Source organism: Branchiostoma belcheri, unplaced genomic scaffold (assembly GCF_001625305.1).
Source record: "Branchiostoma belcheri isolate BF01 breed outbred unplaced genomic scaffold, Haploidv18h27 scaffold317, whole genome shotgun sequence".
Classification (NCBI taxonomy): domain Eukaryota; kingdom Metazoa; phylum Chordata; class Leptocardii; order Amphioxiformes; family Branchiostomatidae; genus Branchiostoma; species Branchiostoma belcheri.
In genome coordinates this window covers 20,823-35,324 of record NW_017803929.1, presented here as the reverse complement: position 1 = coordinate 35,324, position 14,502 = coordinate 20,823, and the positions used below count along the sequence as shown (strand labels likewise).

At 40.2% G+C, this 14,502-nt stretch overlaps 1 protein-coding gene across 2 annotated transcripts in view; it reads right to left on the bottom strand.

The window, feature by feature from the left end:
* LOC109474764 (vam6/Vps39-like protein) overlaps window positions 1–14,502 on the bottom strand; it is a 74,353-nt gene that overhangs the window by 53,373 nt on the left and 6,478 nt on the right. For both annotated transcript variants that reach the window (XM_019775125.1, XM_019775126.1), the window contains exons 5-14: window positions 14,137–14,231; window positions 13,590–13,700; window positions 11,878–11,970; window positions 11,044–11,227; window positions 7,359–7,395; window positions 6,918–7,004; window positions 4,199–4,316; window positions 2,877–3,006; window positions 1,228–1,370; window positions 345–408 (exon numbers count right to left, since the gene is read on the bottom strand). In XM_019775125.1, the coding sequence (XP_019630684.1) occupies window positions 345–408; window positions 1,228–1,370; window positions 2,877–3,006; window positions 4,199–4,316; window positions 6,918–7,004; window positions 7,359–7,395; window positions 11,044–11,227; window positions 11,878–11,970; window positions 13,590–13,700; window positions 14,137–14,231 (1,062 nt within the window). The remainder of the gene's footprint in view (window positions 1–344; window positions 409–1,227; window positions 1,371–2,876; window positions 3,007–4,198; window positions 4,317–6,917; window positions 7,005–7,358; window positions 7,396–11,043; window positions 11,228–11,877; window positions 11,971–13,589; window positions 13,701–14,136; window positions 14,232–14,502) is intronic.

Genomic DNA, 14,502 nt, shown 5'->3' with positions numbered 1-14,502 from the left:
GGTCTAGATAGGGTTAAGGGCCAAGCAGAATCACAGACACACACACACACACACACACACACACACACACACACACACACACACACACACACACACACACACACACGGACACACACACACAGACACACACATACAGAGACACACACACAGAGACACACACACAGACACACACACACGGACACACAGACACACACATACACAGACACACACACAGAGACACACACACACACACACACAGACACACACACACAGACACTCACACACACAGACACACAGACAGACACACACACAGACACACACACACAAATGCATGCAAAAATCCCATGTATTTCTGTTCCTCTTACCTTCCACAATGGCAGTTGGGTTGCCCAGTTCCTGACTCATGTATTTCATCAGGTCATTTCTCTTCTACAAGAATAACAGTTATTTTGAGATTATTACAAAAACGTTCCACAATCATGGAAATTATAACCATGGGAAGAGAAATACAAATTCATCAGGATAGAGCACCACAAAAACTCATATCTGCTGAGTTTCAAAAGCAATTTTAAATACAAAGCCACAATATCTTTACCTTAAATATGTTCAAAATAATGTTCAAATGTGAATGGAATTTGTGCTACTAACTATGATGTAAAAATGCCAAAAACTAGATGGATACACAAGGATTACTTGTTATTTTCAAGAACTAGATTCTATTTCACAATTTCTGTTACATTTGTTTGTACATTGCACAACACAAGGCATGTTTAGTTTAGAAATCATATTAATGCATCTTACAGAGTATAAAATCTTGTGTTCATAGTTTTTTCTGATAAGGCCACACCAATTTAATTTGTTGTTTCTCGAATTCCCCCTGTCCATTTTTTTTCTGATTTGCAAAAAAAAAAAAAAGACTTAAGGTTCTGAATCATGCTCAATGAAAGACATACATGTATTTTGGCCCCAACGGTTGAATAAAGTCCTTTTCTTCCTTGTTGTTACAGTTTTTCAATGTAACAATGCAACTTCATTTCATTAAAAGTTCAAAATCAATTCTTTTAATTATAAACAAGTCTGGTATGTTGACCTCATGGCTCTTATCGTAACATTTCCAGCCTTCATGGGGTGCCTTGGCCTGTGTTTTTTATTTTTTAATTTTTTTATTTCGCCCTGTCACTTCAGTTTTTTTCTGAAAAAATCAGAGAAACAACAAACTAAAAGAGAAACTACCAGAGTTGTGCATACCTGTGTGAGATAGTCAATGAGAGCGAGAAGTCCCTTCTCCAGTTCTGACCCGGCCAGGTCGGGGGGGCTGGAGGGGTAGGCCAGCTGTGCCCGGAAGTCATGGGGCAGGAGGTCAGGGTACAGGCCGATCACCTGGGCTGGGTCTGAAACATACAACAGTATTTCAGGGTTCGAAATAACCACTCTTGACATACAAGTCATGGTTACTGTGTTTGTTTCGCGAATTCGCATAACCGGTAAGCGGCCTTTTGGCGTAACATGCAAGTTTTGTACATGTACATGTACATGTAAGTAGTACAAGTTGCGTAAGACCAGAGTCTAGGTTTTAACCACTCACAGCGGGAAGGACCCCTACTGTTTTCAATGTGCGATGGGTTCTTAAACGTGCGTGGGTGTGGCTCTCCCAAACATGGGACTTCCATTTTTACTCCGTGAAGGAGGTCAGGACCTCCGGACGGAGTGTTGTGATCGGCTGATTTTTCATGTTCGCAGTCAAAACACTGGGTTCTCTTTGTGTAATCGGCACGCAATTTTATACGCCGTCTGCGGGCATGCCCGTGTTGATGCACGAATGTGTATTTTTGCTGTTGCTGCTTTCGCGGTCAATGTAATATTGCAGACGCACCCCTACAATTACGAGGCGAATTGGAATGGTCCAGAAAAACGCGTTGTTTGGAATAGCAGTGGGGGGGGTGGAACTTCATGCAGATACGGGGTGGTTTCTATAAGTGGTTCCAGATGTTTTTGCCCATGCTTAAGAGATGCCAAGTTTTTGGGAAGATGTTCGCAGCCAAAACGCATTCTTCCGTACGTCGCATTTCTGTGTAATTTCGCATGTGGTGTGGCATTATGTCCGGGATGATGCACGTCTTTTTATTTTTACCGTAGCTGTTTTGATATTGAAGTAAATGCATATTTTAGAAACATCCCTACTTTTACAATCCTGTGGAATAGGCCGTAGGTTTCGGCAGTTGTCTGGTAGCAGAGGTTCTGTAAGCAGATATCCTGGTTATCTGGCCGGCAGTAGTAACACTCGCGGTGCTTACCGCAACTGTTGCTGGCCTGTTCCAGGCGCGCTTAATTAGGTACAGGCATGGTAAGACGGTTGGGCTGTCTTTGTTACTAGACACGACCATGATAGTCCGATCTTTATGTGAATGCAATGATTGTGTGTGTGTAATTAAAATGAACTTCGAACTTGAAGCACAGTATCTTTACACGCCCTGGGAGCAGTAATGGATTTAGCTCTTTGTATGTTTTATGCTTGTGACGCGCCCTCATTGTATTAACCGGTGCCTAATTATAATGTCTGCACAGTAGGTCTGGCGTTGACGCTTGGGATTTTGTTGAAATATATAAAACTTCACGGAGGATTGTCACCTATGGCTTCTTGTTCAAATTCTTTTGAACCCTTGTCCTTTCAAGTAGCTATATATACAAATGTAGCCTAAGCGGTAGCAAAATGCAACTTGCTACAGCTCACCACTACACAACTCAGCCACCCAAAACAATATTTCCGTACCTGGAAGCAAACACCTGGATACAAAACCTACAGCTTTGCCACCCAAAAACAATACTTCTGTACATGTACCTGGAAGCAAGCAGACACAAAACACACAGCTCAGCCACCCAAGACAATACTTCCATACCTGTATCCAGCTTGGAGAAGATCTTGAGGGACTCGTCGAACCTCCTCTGTGAGAAGAGGTCGAAGGCATACAGGTTCTGGATGTGGTGGATGTTCTGCTGTTTGTCAGCCTCCACTTCATCTGTCATGTTCTTGTTCATACAGAAAAAGGAAAACTCACCGTAAGTTTCTTATACTGTACTATAATGAAAGTTCATCTGTTCTTGAAAGTTCATCTGTAGAAATCATTATGAAGCAACTGCAAATTCCAACACAACAAATTTGACAAAAAGACTTTAGTTGTACAGTCGAAAATTTTGGTGAGTCCAATTTCTTGTGTTGGAAATTGCAGTTTAACCTTGCTTCATAAAGTTCATCTGTGTTGGTGGTTACATGTTAATATTAAAACTTTTGATCCAACACCACAACGTTCACCTAGAGCTTTCGACCAGTCACTCTGGTCTTCCTCAGTAGACAGACCCAGTGGAGCTTGATTGTCATGTGTCACACTTCAAAGAAGCCACGTGACAAGCTCCACTGGGTAAGAGAACTTTGTTGTGTTGGATCAAAAGTTTTAACTTTTAACTTGTTGTAAGTTTGCAGTAATAAACCATCTCACAGTTCTGATTGTGCATTGTGCAGTCTGATGCATTGTGGACTGTGGTCATAGTTTAAAAAGGTTTTGCATTTGTAAACAATTCTTTCTAGACCTATTTGTAATGTCACAGTTTCTTTTAAACTTCTGTGGGGCCTTAATTAAACTTACCCAAAGTCCATTTCAGTGTCTGAACTGTCAGATGCCTTACTGTCAGATGCCTTACTATGGTAAGTTACCCCAAACAACATTTTAGTCAATAATAAAGTAATAGATAGTGTATGATTAGGAGTAAAATTTGGTAAAAAAAAAACAACTTGTATGCCTACTATTGCTTTTGGAAAGACTTCAGGAAAAACTATCATGTGGTATAAACATAATGTAGCACCAGTAGTGCATGTATTCAACATCTGTGTCCATAATATCACCAGGGTCCGTTATATCGCTACCTTGAGAAATAATGTGCTTAAAGATATTTTTACTGCAACATACCCTAGGTATGTACATTTGATGTGTGAAGGAGTGCATACCAAAAGTATGTTGCAGTAAAAATATCTTTAAGCACACTGTTTCTCAAGGTGGCGATATTATGGACCCTGGTGATATTATGGACACAGATGTTATCTAAGAATATCATAGATTTTTTTGATGCTCAAAACATAGTTATCTACAAATCCAAAAAGTCATGTAGATCACTTAAACCTTGAGCAGACTAACACATAGAAACCTGAAAGCTAACAGGTACGTACTGCCAGATGCAGAGCCAGTTCAAACTGCTTGTCCTGTAAGAGTTGTTTGATCTGAGCTGTGATGGGGACTGGAACCATCTTCCACACATAGTTCTGAGAGGCCACATACACATGGCCACTGGAAGAGATGTAAACAAAAAAACTGAAAAGGTGAGAAAATCTACATTGTATACTCCTTATATTTACCATAAGGCCACACCGATTTAATTTTATGGATGACATCCTCTGAAGACCCCCAAACTAGCGCGCGGGCGAGTAAAAAAAAGTTCTGGCTAAAAATAAAAATGCTTCTAAACCACAGGAATACAAAGCTGGTATTGTGAATTCGCGGCAGTACTTAGCGACGTATACTACAAGCCGGGACATGTGGCTTTTTGCGGAATTTATTAATCGGTACTGTACGTATATATGTACTGAGTTCTTGAGTCGTGGAGCTTCGAACTCGATATCGATAGCCTGGGTGCTCGGTTCCGTATTGTCGCTAACTACCATGGACTACTCAGGCCTAGAGCCAGGCCAGAGCCTCGGTGGACGCAATCTTTTTTTTTTTCAAGGTGGGCGAAAATCAATGCGCGCGCAGATGTCATCCATAAAATTAAGACGGTATGGCCTAATTATGATACATGAACAGTCATGTATATTACATTCTGTCCCCAATAGTTGTAAAGTTCAACATTCATTGTTTGAATTCTAAACCTGCCTAGTAAGTTGACTTTAGGCCACACCAATTTAATTTGTTGGTTCTTTGATTTTTTCTGAAAAAATATGAAGTGACTGGACGAAAAAAAATAAAGATAAAAATAGGCCTGGGTATCCTATTATAGCCCCAAATGCTTCAATTGGAGCCATGAAATCAACACAAAAGACTGGGATAAAATTTAAACAATGAACTTTTAACTTTTAACCAAACCCAATGCATTAAAGGATTGAAAAACTGTGTGTAACTAGGAAGAAAAGGACTTTCCTCAACTGTTGGGTGCAAAATATGAGCATTTTTTAGTTGATTCAGAACCAGAATCTTTTTTTTTTCAAATCAGAAAAAAAAGAAGAGGCGAATCTGAGAACTAACAAATTAAATTGGTGTGGCCTTATGGTACATGTACCTATGGTAGCATTTGGGGCTATCACAGAATGCCTACCGTATTCGCCTGTTTTTTTGTATCCACCTACCCAGTTCATTGATTTCCTACAAAAATCTAAGAGCCAACAAATCAAATTGGTCTGGCCTCACGTGAAAAACAAAGAGACATGACTGGGGGTATTGTATGACCACAGAAAGGTCGCAGACAGCTTAAAAGGCCAAATAAAGCTAAAGAAAACAAGTTCTTGAAGGCTAAGTGGTGTAAGATGGCAATGCCTTCTTGAGTAACATACTATACTAATGAGTATAGAATACATTGCAAATGAAGTACACTGTATTTTTAAGCTTTACCACACTGAAGTAGCCATTTGGCTACAAATTCTCTGCTGGTTACGGGGTTAGGCAGCAGGGATATACATCAATAAAAACCTAAAAGTCAAGAGCCGAGTCCAGACTTATTACCATAAAAGACCATTTCACATACCCCTTTTCTTTCCAAACCACCTAAAACCTTTGGAATCCGTAGATTGCAAAAACTTTGCAGCAAAATGAAGAAAACATTGCCATCGGGCATCGTAAAGTGTCGGCCTCCATGTTATGTGGCCAAAGTTTCACCCAGACAACATTGCAAGGTTGCCAACATGCAATTTTGTTATGCCATGGGTTTAGGTCCAGAGGTTTAGGTTTAGTACTGAACCTAAACCTCTGGACTTGAATCCGGACCTGAACCTAAATGTGGGTTTAGGTATGCAGCACTAGTCATAGGCCATTGTACAACTTTGATGTTTTAGAAGGCTGTGACAGAAACAACTGCCAACAAGGATATAAGACACCTTGTTTGGTTACTTAGAGTTAGACTACACCTATTTAATTTGTTGACACCCCGTGATAGCCATGGAGTCAACATACTTAATATATATAATTCAATGAATTTTGAACTTTTAATGAGACCACTGCATTGATAGATAGAAACTTTAACAACTAGGAAGACGAGGACTTTGGTCAACTGTTGGGGGAAAGCTATCAGCATTTTTGAGATGATTCAGAACCTAGCTAAATTTTTTTTATTCAACATGAAGAGGTGAATCCGAGAACCAATTGGTTAAATTGGTGTGGCCTTAGACAGCCTTAGAATATTGTATAACACATGCACAACTATCCCACGAATGCCCCAAGTTTGCAATGGCATGGGGATAGTACGTCATATGTGTGACTAATACTAGCTACAGGCAAGGTAAGGCCACACTGACTTAATTCTATGGATGACATCCCCTGTAGACCCCCAAACTAGTGAGCACAGGCTAGCTGAATAAAAAAAATTCAGCCCAAAAAAATGAAAACTGCTAAACCACAGGAATACACAGCTGGTATGGTGAATTTGCGGTAGTACACAGCGTCTTTTATGATAAGCTAGCATATGCTGGCCTTTTGCAGCATTTATGAGTCGGCACTGTGATGAGTTTTTGAGTTCTGTGGACAGCTGGCAGCCTGGACACCATCCTATTTTTGCTAGCTACTGCTACCGCTACCATGGACTATGGAGGATGGCACTCAGGTCAGACCCTCGAACAGGTGAAAATGAATGCACACGCGGATGTCATCCATAGAATTAAATCAGTATGGCCTAATCTGACCAACCTTCCACTGCAGATGAACCTGGGCCTGCTGGGTAACTCCATGGTCTGCACCAGGAGTCTGGGCTCAACAGTTCGTACTTCTATGTGTCTGAGAGAAGGATGACAACACACTGTTATAGTAGCTTTAAGGTTTCCTCACTGGCTAATTTGGCATTTTAACTTTCCATCGTTTTGTCACAAAGAAATTTAGAAAGAACTGTACTTGTACTGAATATTCAATTTGATATCTGGGTACGAAAGGGTTATGAATATGATGTTATGGACCATACGGATGACGTCGTCATATTTTATTGCCCCAAATATAATCATCTTTAAAGTCATATTACAGCACTTTGGTACAAATAACTGCAATAAAAGTATGATTTTCATGTGCATAAAGGTCAAAGCTAATGTACTCTTAAAGGTGATTTTGTAAGTTTGTAGTTCTGCAGATAAGACTGACCTGGGAAGTACTGCAATGATGTAGGGTGGCTCATGATCTGTAAGAACAAAAAAAGGCACTTTTTTAAAAGATTGACATAAAATGATGCACGTACAATGTAGTTACGTCGATGAAGGTTAGACATCCAGGTAATGCGATACACCAAAAAGCAGTTTCCCAAGCAACTGGATATGATTTTGGAAATGGTCAGACGTTTCAGCTAGTATCCACTAGTACAATGTAGCTCTTAAACTCCGGGTACAGAGGTTGGAGCCTATCAAGTAGAACATCAGAGAGTGCGGCCTTGCCAGTGTAAAGGTACCATACCTATCCCACTGGATAGGTATGGTAAGACTGCTGCCTACCTGTGGCAGGGACACCAGCAGCAGTATAATCAAAACCTGGATAGTGAGTGAGTGAGTGAGTGAGTGAGTGAGTGAGTGAGTGAGTGAGTGAGTGAGTGAGTGAGTGAGTGAGTGAGTGAGTGAGTGAGTGAGTGAGCGAGTGAGCGAGCGAGCGAGCGAGTGAGTGAGGTATTCCTTTGAGTTGTGAATTTGTCCTAATAGCTTCGGTTGCATGGTGGGTGGGAGGTGATTTTGACAGATGATTGACAGAAAGGTCAAACCTGAAGGTGGCACAGATGAGTGGGAATAAGTGGGCAGTACAATGTATATGGAAGAATTCAGTTAAGTGGTGTGATACCCAATTAAATGACTTCATACAATCTCCTCCACAGTTCCAATACACCCACAAAAAGCTAAAACACTTCCCAGAGGTAACAAAACCAAAAATACTTCCTGGAAGTTCTTGGTAGTAATGTCCAGAACCCTGGGGTCCCTGACACAGGGGTGGGCAGGAGTCGGTCTTCAACAGACTAGTCTTCAATTCAAAGTCTGAAATTTCTGATTTCTTGTTCATTTTGAAAGTCACCCTAGGGCCATGCAATTCAATTTGTTGTTTCTTGGATTTTTTCAGAAAAAACATGATGCGGTAGGGCAAAAAAAAAAACAGGCCAGGGCACCCCATGAAGGCCGGAAATGTTAAGATATGAGCCATGAAGTCAACATACCAGGCTGGTTTATAATTAAAACAATAGATTTTGAACTTTTAATGAAAAAAAGTTGCACTGTCACATTGAAAAACTTTTAACAACTAGAAAGGCCAACATTTGCTTCGGAGCAAATGTGATATTTCACTCCATCTCCCTCCCCATACAAAAATAGAAGATTCTGAATAAATCATACTGCAATTATACAAGGACAAGCTTTTTGAATCTCGACAGATATTTATAAAAATGGCACTTGGCCATTATCTCCCTTATTTTTTACAAAGATACAACGACAAGCACGTTAAATCTCGACAGCTTTACTTTACACTTATCTCAATCTCAAAGTTATATATTGCAGGTATCTAAATACTACTAATGACGAAATTGCAACTACTACTAACGGTAGCAAAATTTTCACGGTCTGAGAAACATGGACATGTTCACGGAACTATATATTCACGTGGTGACAGTTGCAGGAAAAAGAAAGTCCAGGAATTATTTCCTAACTGTAATGATAAGTTCACGGTACAGAGGTGACAGTGAAACCGTGAACATAGACCTCCCGCTTGCGTTACGTTGCGGTTCAGTGAAAAAAATTGGGAATTACAGTAATCAATTTACAGAGTATATTTGCTTAGTTTCCAGATGTTTTGTATCATTGTCGTAAACTTAGCTTTAAATTAACGAAAACCGATGCGCGCACAGATGCCATCCATACAATCAAATCAACATGGCCTTATTAACAATCACATAAACTATAAAGCCATACATTGAATAAGCTATACATATAATATGATTATCATAACCTTTATTTTAAAATCATGCCAGTGAGCTAATTGCATGTACAGAGTGAAAGAAAGTAAAGTAAAGCAGTAGAATTTCTGTACAAAGCTATGATAGTACTTCATATGATTCGTCCTCATCGTCATCATTCAATGTGGTCTATCTCTTGCTACTAGTGACTGGTAATACCTCTGTAGATTCTTCACACTGGCAGAGTACCGTACTCCTTCTCTCTTGTCAGCTCCATACTTTTGTGACAACATCAAAGTGATTTTGGTTTGTATGTTGGAAAAATACAAAAGACTAACATTCTAAGTTATTGACATTCTTGAGTAAGAACAATCAGTTTTTGAATGTTAAAAGCAAAACAACGAAAATAAAAAAAATGTTGAAATTGTTAAAATGCAGGATTGTTAAAATTGTTAAAACTGATAAAATTGTTAAAAATGATAAAATTGTTACAAATGTTAAATTGTTAAAAATAATAATGTCCGATGCACTGGGGTTCGAACTTGCAATGCCTGGGATTGCCGCCTTGCGCGTTTCCAACCGAGCTAACTCGGTGCGATACACATCACTCACTGCATTGTATGTCATAAAAAGTAAACAGCATGGCGGTATCGATCGCTTCAAGGCACCAAGACTTTCAACTATTAACTACGGGGTTTCCTTCTTTATCAGGTTTGCTTATGAACCACCTTGATGTTACTTAACTATCAACCCGGCTAGCAGAAGCCGCCGGCTCCTTTAATATTACAGCCGCTCCCTGTCCAATCTTCGAAAACTGTCGGGCATGCAAGCCCTCGACGCTCGCCAGGAAGCCGTCTCGCGATGTTCTCAGCAACAACAAACGAACGCCTGTACACTCTACAATTTTGGTGATTCTTCGGAGATCGATAACAGAACCTAGATAATACTAGTTGGTAAAGATTGCGGAAAATTGTTGATACCGTGGCGCGCGCGCCGACGATACACATTACGTACCGCGTAACTTTTTTGTTTACACGCCGGGCGCAGGTCATTGACCTCCAACTTGCGTTGTTCCAACAGAGAAGAGCAAAATGTCTGGCTCCCGCAGAACGTACCGCACTCTCCCGCTGGACGTACCGCACTCTCCCGCAGAACGTATCGCACTCTCCCGGAGGACGTCCCGCACTCTCCCGAGGGAAGTCCCGCACAGCGTCCTGCACTCTCCCGCAGAACGTCCCTCGAAAATCGATGCGTATTTCGTGGCCTGTGCTGTACCTACCAAAACACTTGAGTTCATACTGTCAAAATGGAATGGCTTTGAACAGGTGTTAATTGAGTTAATCCAATCAAATCCAACAGCCAATCAGCAAGAAGAATAGATTGGTCTGCGTCAGGTTCATGCTTGCATGCCCATATATGGGCATACCGCCGAATTCCTTTCTTATTACGTCACGCGCGTACGCCCCCACAGTACTTTCCTATGGGGACCGCTAAAAAAGCAAATAAAACGATTGTAAAAGCTTGTATCAAAAAAATTTAAAAAAAACCTAGGGGTATTTACCCACTCTACCTCTATACGAAATTCCAGGTCATTTCGCCCAAAAATGAAGGAGTTGAATCAATTTAAAGATGTGGCAGGAGGAAAAGGAGAAGAAGAATCATCAGTAAAAACAGTATTTCACTCCATACTGAAGTATGGAGTGAAATAACTAGGAAGAAAAGGACTTTCTTCAACTGTTGGGGCCAAAACTTTTGTTGAGCATTTTTCAGTTGAATCAGAACCTAAGTAAAATATATATATTTTTTTGCAAATCAGGAAAAAATGGACAGGGTGAACCCGAGAAACAACAAATCAAATGGCCTAGGAATGATACATTTCATGTGACCCTTACAAGTGTGTCCTACCTAAAATGACGGGGATGTCGGACCATGTCAGGGCGTACTTCTGCGTGGGCTGACCCTCCGAGTCGATGAAGATGGTCATGTCATCCCGGCCCAGCGCCAGCCGGTCCTCTGACAGCCTGGTCACCAGCGGTTCCAGCTGTTTTCCAGTGGGAAACAGTTCCTTCAGTGTCCCACTACCATCCACCTGTAATCAGTACCAGACACACAGGTGTTACATGGCTCCACCTCCGAGGTGTCGCCAAAAAAAACAATACTCTTGCAGTGTACAAGACTACTAAAATGTTGTATAGTATCAAAGGTTTATGGTTGGAAATGATAGATTTGTGTCTTTTTTCCAGTGGGAAACTGTTCCTTCAGTGTCCCACTACCATCCAACTGTAATCAGTACCAGACACACAGGTGTTACATGGCTCTGCCTCCGAGGTGTCGCCAAAAAAACAATACTCTTGCAGTGTACAAGACTACTAAAATGTTGTATAGTATCAAAGGTTTACGGTTGGAAATGATAGATTTGTGTCTTTTTTCCAGTGGAAAACAGTTCATTCAGTGTCCCACTACCATCCACCTGTAATCAGTACCAGATCAATAAGACACACAGATGTTACATGGCTCCGCCTCCGAGGTGTCGCCAAAAAAAACAATACTCTTGCAGTGTACAAGACTACTATGTTATACTGTATAGTATCAAAGGTACTTTTCTCTTTTAGGTTAAAATCTGTCTTGTTAGGTGCCAGTTAAACGTTCATCAGAACCATGTCAGGTTTTTTGCCACTAAAATCAGGTGAAAATCAATTTGTGGATGTAATCCCTAACATTGCCTTACTGTGGCCTTACCTTAATGAGGAAGTAGTCCCTTTTGAAGCCCACACAGACCGAGTCCTTACACCAGGCCATGGACTTGGCTACATCAGGCACTGCCATGTCAGGCTGTAACATAACACAACATGTCATTAACCTTCATGATCAGCATGCCGAGAGAACAGAGTAGCACACCATACAGTCCTCTGTAGTATGGTAAGGCCACAACAATTTAATTTGTTGGTTCTCGGATTTGTCTCTTCATTTTTATCTGATTTGCAAAAAAAAAAAAAGATTCTGATTCTGAATCAACTCAAAAATACTCATATTTTGCCCCCAACAGTTGAGGAAAGTCGTTTTCTTCCTAGTTGCTACTGTTTTTCCATCTATCAATGCAGTGGTTTAAATAAAAGTTCAAAATTCAATGTTTAAATATTACATTTTGTAACCCAGCCTTTTATGTTGATTTCATGGCTCCTATCGTATTTGGGTCTATAATAAGATGCCTAGACCTGGTTTTTTTCCGCCCTGTCGCTTCATATTTTTTATGAAAAAATCCAAGAACCAACAAATTAAATTGGTGTGGCCTAAAGGTTAAAATTCACAATAAGCCACATTCAAACTGGAATCCTCATCTGATCTTCATAATTATAAACAAATTTTTATGACTTAACATTAATTATAGTCATCCTTTTCATCCTTTTGAAGGGATGAAAATACAGTACTAGCATTATGTACTTTTCTGCACCCAAAGTTTCAGCTGTGCGCCTAATATTTGACTGTGGCTGCACCAGTATTTGTGTAAGATATTTGTGTAGGGTTATGGTTGCAAAACTTTACCGTATACATGGCACAGGCTTCTCTCCACATTTACGTGTCAAAAAAATACTAGTAGAACCTTTATTGTATCTGTTGTTAAGAATGTTCAGGTTTATAGAATTTAGGTTCATTACAATTTGACTGTCAAGGCTTGTAGCTTTGTTTACTCTCAAAGCAGAGGTTTGGGTTTTGGGTTATTTTTGGTGTGTTTTTAGACTTATTCGGGGTTTCTTTTTTGCACTGGAATTTTTCTTTCACCCAACCCAACCCCTGGGTAAAAGAAAAATTCCAGTGTAAAAAAGAAACCCCAATATCAAGAATAAAAAAGTCTAAAAACACGCCAAAAATAACCCAAAACCCAAACCTTTGCTTGGAGAGTAGCTTTGTTAGCAGGTTTTTTGGTTCTGTGCATGTCGGCATCAAATGCCTTAACTGTACCAACTCCCAACAACTCTTGAAACTGGAGCACTCTTTCTTGTCTCTTCAAAGTTTGCTGATATTCTACTATTATATTGTGCACACAAATACACCTAAATTTTTTGGTTAGAGGTTAGGTGCATCTATTCCCAAATATGAATTTTGATCCCTATTTGATTTGATTTGATTTATTGAAATTGCAACAGTGCAATACACACGGAACAGAGGCAGCTGTTGCTGGTGTTGTGTCCCGCACATAGAAACGAATACTGGACAGACAATACTCATTTTCACTTGAGTCTAGTGGGGAAAGTCGTGTTAAGTGCCTTTCCTAAGGGCACAAGATTGGTGGCATGTCAGGACTTGAACCCGGGACCTCTTGATTCCGAGTCACGCACGCTACCGTTGTACCACACGACCCTATTTAGACGTAGTGGTCATTTGACTTTGATGACAGATACATTTTGTAAATGAATAAAGTGGAAGGGTTCAGTCAAAATAGTTGTACTTACTGTAAGCTCGTGAAAGTCCCTGTTCTTCCAGTAGTAGTTCTGTATTTTCCTTTTCACAGCGACCGCCATCCTCAATGTATGTGACAAGTCTCCACTCAGGGACTTGTGTTGCTATATTTGTACATAAATAAATAAATTTACAATCAAATTTGTCTAAGACGACTACCCAGGGTATCAAGGAAAAGTGTTTTTTCTTAGACAAGTTGTCTTCCTACACAAATAGCATGGTGACAAAACTATGTTTTTGTTTTTACTGTGTTGACCTTCGTTTTGTGTTTGTTTGTTTGCTTGTGTGTGTGTCTGTAGTTATTTCAATATAGTAGAGTAACGAGGGATGCAACTGCAGACTGACAGGAAGGTCAAAATGGTCTCAACACAGAATTGGGAGAAGTGACGGACATACATGTAAGTTACATGTGTACATGTATGCATAGAAACAATGACAACTTCACAATAATGAGTAAGACAATAAATTCACAATTTCCCTTCAAACATACCTGTTTAACATGATTTTAATTGTTACAGAAAAATCTACTACATGCAGTACCTGTAGATCTGTAGAGAATAGAGTGGCTCCTCTGGTCTTCTGGATGGTGGTGATACATTGGAAGGTGGTGATGTCGTGTACACTCACTACATTGTCTGTACATGGGGAGATACAAACTTGTAGAAACACCAGAGTACAAACACATGTACATGCAACAACTGTATATGCATCACTGACCAGGGCTACATACTGGTACTGTGTACTGACACAGTACCATGAAAGTCAATTAGGTACTGGTCCAAAATACTGAATTACTGAGTACCGGTACTGTACCAAATAATATAAATTTACACTACCTCATCCTAAACAGAGGTGACCAAAGTGATATCTAGGGACTGTACGATATTTACCGGGGGGGGGGGAGGC